This window comes from Chlorocebus sabaeus, chromosome 10 (assembly GCF_047675955.1).
Source record: "Chlorocebus sabaeus isolate Y175 chromosome 10, mChlSab1.0.hap1, whole genome shotgun sequence".
In the NCBI taxonomy this organism is placed as follows: domain Eukaryota; kingdom Metazoa; phylum Chordata; class Mammalia; order Primates; family Cercopithecidae; genus Chlorocebus; species Chlorocebus sabaeus.
Genome location: NC_132913.1, coordinates 97571783 through 97582815, shown reverse-complemented (window position 1 = coordinate 97582815; position 11033 = coordinate 97571783). Strand labels below are relative to the sequence as shown.

Here is an 11033-nt window from a genome sequence, read left to right as displayed (position 1 = left end):
AAGTGTTCTGTTCTTACCACTGTTACATTTTTTTTCTTGGAAATCAGAATGCTTTTAATGTACCTTCTAAATAATATGTCCTTGATTTTAAAAAAGTATTAGCTACATGCACTTTTCAGGCTGTTGCTGAGTAATATAGAAAATAATTTGGCAAATGATTCAGTATGTCAATTTTTGTAATAAGGAGAACTGATATTCTATAGTGTCTGGAAAACTGGCATGTATATGCTACATATAATAAAATCATGCTTTAGAACAATATTCAGTGTCGGGATAGTGTGCTTAATATGTAGCTAAATGGGATAAAAAAACAGTATGCACAGTGTCATACATATAAAATACAGCAGGCTTTGCATATGATTGTGGTTTTCTTCTTTGTGCTTTCCTATATATTTTACATCAAACCCATATTATTTTGTTAATCATCTCCCCACATTCCTATTAAACTGAATATAAAAGGAATAGGGAAAATGTACATGTATGACAGCTTGATAGACTGAAATATTTATTTAAGGTCTGTAACATTTGGCAAGCAGCAGGGCTGACTAGAAGATAAAAGAATTAATCTGGAGTAGCCGGGTGCAGTGGTTCACACCTGTAATCCCAGCACTTTGGGAGGACAAGGTGGGCGGATCACCAGGTCAGGAGATCTAGACCATCCTGGCTAACATGGTGAAACCCCGTCTCTACTACAAATACAAAAAAAAAAAAAAAAAAAAAAAAAAAAGCCAGGCGTGGGGGCGGGCACCTATAGTCCCAGCTACTCAGGAGGCTGAGGCAGGAGAAAGGCCTGAACCCGGGAGGCGGAGCTTGCAGTCAGCCGAGATGGCGCCACTGCACTCCAGCCTGGGCGACAGAGCGAGACTCCATCTCAAAAAAAAAAAAAAAAAGAATTAATCTAGAGTATTGGAAACAGCCTACCTCCCATGGCTATGTGATGAACAAATTAGAAAATATATGTAGAAATGCTGTATGAATTACTATTTCTGTAATTACAAAACTTAATACCTTTGTCATACCCTATAAACTCCATGAGGACAGGGAATTTACTAATATATCTTCATTAGCCATCACAAAACATGTGTTCCATAAACATTTGGCAAATATATAAATATTTTGTTTGGTAACAAAAATTATTTCATAGGAGAAAACTGTACCATCAAATGATTTGATGTCTCTACAGTTCCCTCAGGTTAAAATCTGAATTCCTGTCATTCAAGATTTACTCAATCTAGTTGACAACGTACTTTTCTACCCCCCAAGTATTCACAAAACATCTCCTCAAATCACCCAAGGACACTATCTCCTGAACTATTGATGCCTTCCTCCCCTCTCTAAAGTATTTTAAACATCCAACTCAAATCCAGAATTTTCCTTTGATCTATCTTAACACATGCTTATTAGACGTCTCGAACTGCTAATTAAAAAAACAAAACTTTAAAAAATTCTTTATTCATTTTTCATTTCTGTCCCCAGGGACTAGGACAGTCCTTTGAATATGGTAAATATCCAGTAAATACTTGCTGATTTAATTATTTTTCACAACACATCATTAGCTTACAATTTTTATTACAATGAAAGTAAATCAATTTCCTAAAATTCTTCCCTTGCCCCATATTGAGGTGCAATTATTCAGTAAATTTTAAAAAATTATCTCCAATAAATGCAGCTGGTCATAAAAATTATTTCAGTAATATCACAATCTACTAGAAGAACCAGGAACAAGTAGCTAATTTTGCAATTCCAGTTATCTATGTTACGGATTACGCTTTGTTATGACTGCAGTTCCTTGGATTTCTCCCCTCTCCCGCCCCTGGGATCTTATCCAATTGATAAGGTTAAAATAATGGCAATCATCCTTCTGACTTAAAAAGCCTATTGCTCTTCGTTCCTTAAATCATTTCATGTGTAAATTAGGTGCTTAGGAAAGGCTGTGATACAACATCTAAGAAGCTACATTTAGAGTTGTTTAAAAAAAAATCTAGTTCGTGGCCGGGGAAGTGCCCGGGTGCAGGTTTGTTTTGTGGTGAGTGGAGCGCGGGGCCAGGTGCAAGACGCTCAGAAGTGTTTTTGGGTGTCGCTGGCCAACTATCTCCACATAAACTCCGTTTATTTATTTGACAGTGTTACTACAGAGGGAAGTCCAGCGCCACTCAAACCAGATTTGTAGAGACTTAAAAATGCTTTCTCTGGTGTTTTTTTAAATCATAAAAGCACCCTATTGGATCCAAGGCAAATGTCACCTACTTCAGGTGAGGTCAGAAAGAATTATGAGTGGATTTGAGCGCACGGCCCAAATAAAAGCAAACGCACGGAGACTTGCGGACTTAACAATTGTGAGAAATCTCTTAAAACTCGTGCTTCGAGCGGCGGGCGAAAGCCGCGGACACCAAGTGTAGTCGAGGCCCCGGCGCGGGCGGCAGGGAGTGAAGTCCACTGATTTTTCCTCAGCATTTTGTTTTCCTGTCACGGAGGTACAAAAATAGCAAAGCAGGGGTGGAAAGTCTGCCAGCCGTGTTTTTTTTTTCCCCCTTCCCCCGGGCTGGCACTGGGAAAGAGAAAGGAGGAAGCGGGAGGAAGCGGGAGCTGCGCGGAACCCGCCCCGAAGGAGCCGAGGTAAGCCCTGCAGCAGAGTTAAGGGCGTTGTGCTCCTGCCACTTCCAGAACACTCCGAGTCGCTTCCGCAGGCCCCGCCCCCTGCCGGGGTTTCCCCGCCACCCGCTTCATTTGCATGACGCTGCCCCTCCCCCGTTGCCATTGGCCGGCGCCGGGCCCCGCCCACTGCTCCCAGACCGCGGCGGGGTTCCGTCCCCCCGAGCAGCACGGAGCTGCGGGCAGCGGGCAGACTGTTAAACCGCGGCGGCGGCGGCGGCGGCGGCGGCCGGGGCGGGAGCGGGGCGCGCTCTGGAGACGAGACAGCGGCGCCCCGGGTCGGGGAGGCGGGCGGGCAGCTAGAGATCACCTCAGCAGCCCCCACCACGGCCGGACCGAAGGTGCGGCGGCGGCGGGGAGCCAGGGCGCCCCAGCAGGCGAGTGGCCGGCGTCTCAGCGGCGGGATGACGGGGGTGGGTCTCCCGTCTTGGGGAAGGCGGCAGCGCGGGGAGGGGAGAAGACTGCCGGGTGGACTTGCGGGTCAGGCGACCGACCGGCAGCCCCTTCGCCCCCCGAATCCTCTGGGCTGCTGGACTCTGGTCTCGGCACGGGATCGCGCTCTAGGGCAGGGGTCCGACCGCAGCCAAATTTAAACGGCTAAACCTAACAGCCTTGGCAGCTGGGGAGGGAAGGGGTCTAGGGAGGGGTGAGGGCGGACCTAGACGGCGGTCACGTGGGGGGTGGGGCTTGGCAGACCTCCCTTTTGTTTTGGCTGGCGCGTGCGCAGAAGGCAGAACACGTGGTTTCCTGGACCCGCCTCTTGCCTCTTCGGCTGAGCCTCACCCATTTCGGGTGTGGCGACGGTTCTTTTGAGGCAGCTGTGAGGCGGAGCAGACTGGATTTGATGAGACCCCTGTTTTATTTCACACTTTCAGGAAAACGTAGATTTGGGCTTTAGAGTTAGATGGGATCGAGCAGAATCTAGCGCATTATTGAGGGATGGTGCTTCCAAGTTTGTGTCACTTCGGTGTGCTGAGGAAGGGACCGGTCTTGCTGGAAAAAGTGAGACTGCGTGGTGGTTGGTAGCAAGAAATACCAGGCGGTATCCTGGCCGTTTCAGAAACCGCAGGAAAAGAAAGAGCCTGACTTTGCAGCCGGGAGGGCAGGCACTGGATGGACGTTCTTGTAATGTTTTCTTACTCTGGGAGAGTCCGTGTTTGTTTGTTTACTTGTTTGAACTGTGGTAAGCACATTGCGTTTCTGATTCCCCAAACTTCAGGACAATCACGTTCCGGCGAGGTTTAAGAAACAAATTTCCTTCGTCTTTAGCCAGTTTGCTTAACTTAATCTGAGTTTGGTTCAGTAATATTTTTAAATATTGCTGGATGAGGCAGGTTTGTTAGCCACAAAACCCAAGTGAAATGTTTGTGAGCACTGCAGACAAAACTGCCAATTTCTGACTAGGAAAAAGTGTCTCTAAAAGTAATTCAGTATTGAGAAAGAGGCTCAGTAGTGAGTGGTCTCTGCCTTTCCCGTTCTTAATAAGTAGCCATTTCTTTGCGTTAGTCACCTCTCTGATGTCAAATTTGTTTCCTTTTTGTAAAGTTTCATAATATGGTTTCTGTCTTAAGAGATTGTAAGAAAGAAGAAATCCCTTGGGTTAGGAAAAGTGATTCCTAATCTCTACCAATTGCTAAGTAGTGTTATTTTTATAACAGAACTCCATTTTTTTTTAAAAGCCCGCATGTTGGGGATATTAATGAATTAGTCATGAAATAGAATATATTTGATTATCTTTAAAATCTGTTGTAACTATTATCTTTGGTTCTCCCTCAGTTTCCACCTACTTATTCAGATCAGTGTCAGCGTCTGCAACCATTTCCTCATGGTTTTAATCTACATAGATGATTCTCTCCCGCAAACTGTCTGGAGTAATTTTTTATGTGAAACTTCTTAATCCAGGCCAATTCTCTCACATTGACTTTTAACATTTACATTTTAATTTCGTTTCATGATGTGCATTTGCAAATAGCAATTATTTTGTTAAATATTATTTATTATAAAGTAACTTGGAAAATAGATGAGTGCAAATAAGAAAAATAAAAATATTTTGTACTTTAAGTATTTCTGTATGCATATATGTGTATTTTTCCTAAAACTGAGATCATATGGTATTTGCATTTAACTCAGACAGTCCCATATCATTAAATATTCTTTGAAAAAAGATTTTTAATAGCTGCCTAACATTTCACCAGGTAACTATCGTATTTTAAATTTTTTCTATTGGCACATATGTGAGATGTTTCAGGTTTTGCTAGTATATATTTCACTACAGACAATATCCTTTTACATAAATCTTTGAAATTGCCCCCCCTTAGATTTGTAGAAGACGAATTACTGGGCCCAAAAGTCTGTTTTTGTTGTTTGTTTGTATGTGTGTTTTTTAAGGCTCTTGTGTCATCACCAAATTACTTTACAGAATGTTGTATTGATTTACACTGATCTAGTGGTTTGCGTGTGGCTCCCATTATGTCTTTATCACCTAGTATTAGGCTTTAAAACTAAAAACCTTGCTTTAATTTGCATTTAAAATTTTTCACTCTAATCTGTGATGTATCTATTTAATTTTTTAATTTGTTGTAAAGTGCTTGAGAGAAAGAAATATATTTCATGTTTGACATGCTGCAGATCACTTAGTGGGTGCTCAATAAATACTTGCCAGTTGGTTGATATTTATCTTTTTTGTCTGTGGAAGATCAGGAAATTGTCTTTTGCTTTTTGTTTTACTCAGTTTACTAGTACATTGTTAGTAGTATACTATTATTGTTGGATTCATAACTTTTACTACTTTTTCATTCAGGTTAGGCCTCAGTGATCTGATCACAGTTGTCTACTAAAAGGTCAATTAACTTCTTATAGCCCAGCTGCTGCATTATTAGAGAGCTTCATCCAATTTTGATGCCATTTATCATGATACCTTAGATTATTTCATTTCCTTTACTCATTCATCTGTCTTCTGTGGAATGAACATAAAGTTTCACTGATCAATGTAGTTTCACTTGTAGCTTTTACTGTATTTGGCAAAAAACGATGCCTACTGTCTAAAGTTCCTTTATTACTGAGATTGTTCTTGGTAGCTCACCTATTATTGCCGATAGCATCTGTTATGCCCTTTAATCTACCACATAAATCTTATAAATACTACATAATCCTTGTTTTCATGATGTTTTTCATGTATTCGAATAATCTCTTCATACCCTTATTTTGTCTATGTAGTATTAGATGGTAGTTGGAGGAGGCAGAGAGCTGCTTTCTTCAGGTATATAATTGTGCTTAGGGTTGTTTACTGATAGGGTTTATCAAGATACAAACAAAAGATTGGGGCTGCTTGCAACAGGAGTGACAGTTATTGGGCAATTAGCAACTAATTTACTAATTTTAAAGCATATCTCTTGTATCTCTATCCTTAAAGCTGATACTGCATTATAGTACTTTAATGGAATAATTTACATCATGATGACCCTGAATCATAAATACAATCTTACATTACTTTTAGTATGTTCCATTTAGAAAGGCAAGAAAGAAACATAATTTCCAGGAGATTTCTACCTTTTTCTTTTAAATGTTGTTTTATAGGGACTTTTCACTGAATTGTACTCCTTATTCCCTAATCATGTGGGATAAATAAACACCCAGCAAATTTAATAAAAATGATACTATTAAACTTGCCAGTAGATAGTCTATAATAAAAATCCAAAGACTATTCATAATGGAAATTTTAAATACTTAATGTTATTTTTAGGTTCCTAGAAACATTTCTATATGGACGTGAAAATTCAGTAATATTGAGACTTTGTTAATATTTTAAAAATATTTATGAACTTTTGTTTATATAATATTGAGGCTTTGTTTCCAGTCCAAGACAATTCTCAAGTGTGTTATTTTTATTTAAACAATTTTTTATTAGGCAGTAGGTCATTAATCAGTGTTTATCCATGTGAAGTTGAATTGAAGCCAAAGTATATAGACCGAGTAAATGTGATAGTGTACTTCTACATGTAGATTTTTGGATCCAAATTGATACAGAAAAAAATGACTTCATTTATATTCCTATGAGTCATGCACTTACAAGTGAAAAGTAATAATTCTGCTTGAAGTATGATCTGTTTGATGTGTTATGTAGCCACCCAAGTGGCTTTATCTTTAATTAAATTCCTTTAGTCTTCAAAGAGAATTCCTTTTTAGGCATAGTTTTCAAAGTGGAAGAAGTTCTTGCTTATAAAACATCATTGAATATAAAGTACTGAGCTGACTGAATCCTAGTCATGCCAATTACTGCAATGTTTTCTGCAGTAAATTGAGAATTCCTATAAAGTGGCATGAAGAAATCTTAAAAACAACACTGTATTTTGTATTCCTACCTTGCATTAATTCCTGTATTTTTGAGGAATGAAACTGTACCAGTGTGAGGTCATTCTTTTTTTGTTTGTTTAATTGGACTTTTCCCTGCTACAATTCAGAAACTTTGAATCCTCATGTATTTTTTATTTATTTTTAAATTTTTGTGGAGATAGTGTCTCTCTGTCACCCAGGCTGGAATGCAGTGGCACGACTGCACTCCTCTAGTCCCGTTATAGTCTAGTGATAATGTTTAAAAACTTCTCATATTTTGCTAAAAGAATTTGTCTTTTTTCTGCTCTTTCTTTCTTTCTGTGATTAGCCTAGGTTAGCTATATGAAACATTTAGGTCACAAGTGTGGAAATAATTTATTATTTGACCCTACTTCAGGGTTCTCCCCCCTCTCAAAATACTGTTGGCAGTCTTTTCACTTTATTGTAGCATTAAGTGTAAATCTACTGTCTTTCTGATATTTTTTTCCTAGTTTGTTTCTTTGCTGTGCATTTAAGAGAGCTGGGGTTATCCAGATTCCAGTTAAAAGAATAAATTTAATGTTCAGGGGCAGATTTGGATAGGGTATTTTCCATGGCATATATGGAATATATGTATGCATTCTAGAATATAAATCAGAATCTAGAGCAATATTTTAGGGGATAGGAATTCAGATTTGGCCTTTAATCTTTAATGTACATTCTCAGGAGGAAGAGTGGTTCTTACATAGATTATCAGTTTCAACTCTGAGCGTTGAGATTAGATTAGCGAATTTTTTATTTTTCTTTAGGAAGTTTGTCAAAAAGTATTTGAAATATGTGACCTATGTATTAGTTTGTAAAGCTCTGATTATTAACTGTCTACACCAACTCAGTAACTATTGACTTGGTAATTATCTCACTGTGTACATGCACCTTTTGAGGATGATGGCTTTTACTGTATTTCATGATGTCCAAGGGATCAGATTGCATTTAATTAATACAAAATTTATAAATATGTATGGTTGATAAATCTTTAAAAATATAGATTAAGCTCCTAATGGAAAGTCTGGAGACAACAGGGCAAGATCTTTTATTTGTAGTATAGTAGTCCATCTTTATTTTTGGGGTATATGTTTCCAGATCCCCAGTGGTAACTGAAATCTCAGATAGTACTTAATCCTATATATACTTTATTTTTTTCTAACCATACATACATATGATCCAGTTTAATTTATAAGTTAGGCATAGTAAAAGATTAGCAACAACAGTAGTAGAACAATTGTAACTATACATAAAAGTTGTGTGAATGTGCTCTTCTTGCTCACTCTCAAAATATCTTACTATACTGTATTCACCTGTTTTTGGATTGCAGTTGACCACAGGTTACTGGAGCCATGGAAGTGAAACTGCTGATAAGGGGAGACTACTGTAATACAATTTCAGAACAATTAATAGTAACTCATGCTTTCCTTGATTCACAATGAACGTTTTTTGGATTAAACTGTAGACCCAAAATTAGAATTTTTGGTATAGATTTAACTTTATAGTGTATCCATTGTTTTTATCAGATTAATTTAATTTTATTTATAATAATTTCAGAGCAACCAGTAGCAACTAATGCCTTAATTAACAGTGATTGTTCTTTTGATTAAATTGTAGTCTAAAAATTAGAATTTATGGTATAGATTTAACTTTACAATCCCCCTTGTTTTTTATCAGATTAATTTTATTTATAACAAATTTAACCAAAAACCAAAAAAATTGATTCTTTCTAGTTTTTAAAAATATTTATTATTTAAAGACATAAGCTTTGTCTTGTCTTACTGAAATTCTCTCTGGTGTTTTTTAATAAGACACTAAAAAAAAAAAAAAACGGAGATACACTGAGATTGAAATTGCTTACTAGAGGATTATTTACTTGATAGACTATCTGTAACAGTTTTATAACAGACTGGTTTTTGTTTATTTGTTTTGTTTTGCCATCCATAACACTTCTGGGCTGCTGATGTGCTAAGGAAGTTTTCTTTTTTTTTTTTTTAAGTGAAATTGGAATGTAAGTTGAAAATTCTGTTGTAAAAACATAAAAGTATCCCAGCACTTTGGGAAGCCAAGGCAGGTGGATCACGAGGTCAGGAGTTTGAGACCAACCTGGCCAACATGGTGAAACCCCGTCTCTACTAAAGATACAAAAAAATTAGCTGAGCATGGTGGCACGCATCTGTAATCGCAGCTACTTGGGAGGCTGGGGCAGGAGAATCACTTGAACCCAGGAGGTGGGGGTTGCAGTGAGCTGAGATTGTGCCATTGCACTCCAGCCTAGGTGGCGAGACTCCGTCTCAAATAAATAAATAAATAAATAAATAAAAGTAAAATTTATACCCAAGAAACATAATTGGTTTTTGGATTATCTAGAACTGTTGCCTATTGACAGAATCGAGATTATGTATCTAGTTGCTCTCTTTGAAAGAGTACTGATATATTTTCATAACTTAAGTTTTGCTTCTTAAATTCCGTAAACTTGATATTTTAGTTTCTGTGTGTTGTGACAGAAAGTTTAATTCTTCTTTCCAGTTGTCTTCCTTCTAGGTTCTTTGAAGTTCTGCATCATTAGACTAAATTCTTTTAGAAAAGGGACCTATTGTGCCTAAGTATCCTGGGTGTATATGAAAGAAATAATCATCAAAGATGATGGTGGTGCCTAGAGTAATATAATGAAGTATTTTGGTAGTCATAAAGACATTTCTTAGATTTAGCAAGGATCCAAATACTCCTGCCCAGTTATGTGTGTAATTGGAAACCTAAATAATTAGAAACTGAATATTTATAGGAAGATCAAGGTGATTTTTAGAAAGCTATTTGAGGATTTATTTTCCATAAACTTTCCGTATAGCCTAGAATACTATAGGTGCCTGAAAATATTAAGCAATATATTTGGCCAAAAAATTGGGGGACTGAAATACAACAGTCGATAATTGATCCCTGGTTACAAGGCTTGGCACAAATACAGAGGAACAGAAAATATCAAGATGTTTATATATTGATTACATGTTGATATATAATATTTTATATATAGGATGAAATTTAATTTTTCATGTTTCTTTAAAAAATATGTCTAGTAGTAGCAAGTTTAAAATTACATGTGTAACCACGTCATATATCTATTGGACAGTTACATTCTATACTAATGTTTCCTAATTTTTTTGCCTTGAGACTCCTTCACAATAAAGTATCTCATGAACCTTCTTCCCTGAAACTTTAAAATAATTTTTCCATTTTGGGTAGTATTTATTCAAGAAATATTTATTATGAGCCTGCCTGCTATGTGCCATAAACTATTCTAGAATACCATGACGAGTGAACACATAACACCTGCCTTCATGTAGCTTTTGATCTATTTGGGGAAAATATGTGATGAAGTAATTTCTAGTAAAAATTTTTAAATGGACTGTTTGTTGTAAGAACACTTTTGTATATAAATTTCAGGTAATGTAATTTTATATAGTGCTTCATTTATTAAGTGATAGTTTGGTGTTCTCTGAGCTTTCTGGATATGTGGTTTGGTGTCTGACATTAATTTGGAGAAATTCTTAGTCATTATTGTTTCAAGTATTTTTTTCTTTTCTTTTTCTCTTCTTCTGGTATTCCCATTATTGCATATGTTACATCATTTGTAATTGTCCCACAGTTCTTGGTTGGATATTCTCTTCTTCCCCAAACCCCCTGCCATCTTTGTTCTCTTCCCTTTTTAGTTTTGGAGGTTTCATCTCTTCAAGCTTAGTGCTGCTTTCTTCCACCACATTCAGTCTACTACTAAGTCCATCAAAGGCATTATTTCTGTTGCAGTGTTTTTGATTTCTAGCATTTCATTTTTATTCTGTTTAGAATTTCCATCTCTCTTCTTACATTACCTGTCATTTGTTGCATGTTGGCTTTTTTTTTTCCATTAGAGGCCTTAGCATATTAATCATAGTTGTCTTAAATTCTTGGTCTGGTAATTCCAACATCCCTGGCATATCTAATCTGGTTCTGATGCTTGCTGTTTCTTCAAACTATGTTGTTTGCCTTTTAGT

At 37.3% G+C, this 11033-nt stretch overlaps 1 protein-coding gene across 7 annotated transcripts in view; it reads left to right on the top strand.

Annotated features, from left to right (window-relative positions):
- The first annotated feature begins 2789 nt into the window (after positions 1–2789).
- KANSL1L (KAT8 regulatory NSL complex subunit 1 like) overlaps positions 2790–11033 on the top strand; it is a 145867-nt gene continuing 137623 nt past the window's right edge. For 3 of the 7 annotated variants that reach the window (XM_007966120.3, XM_073020044.1, XM_007966119.3), the window contains exon 1: positions 3426–3835. In XM_007966120.3, the coding sequence (XP_007964311.1) occupies positions 3766–3835 (70 nt within the window). In that variant the 5' untranslated portion in view covers positions 3426–3765. Of the gene's footprint in view, positions 3066–3425; positions 3836–11033 lie in introns of those variants that run through there. The other 4 variants (XM_007966118.3, XM_007966115.3, XM_007966117.3 and 1 more) reach the window with 3 other exon arrangements.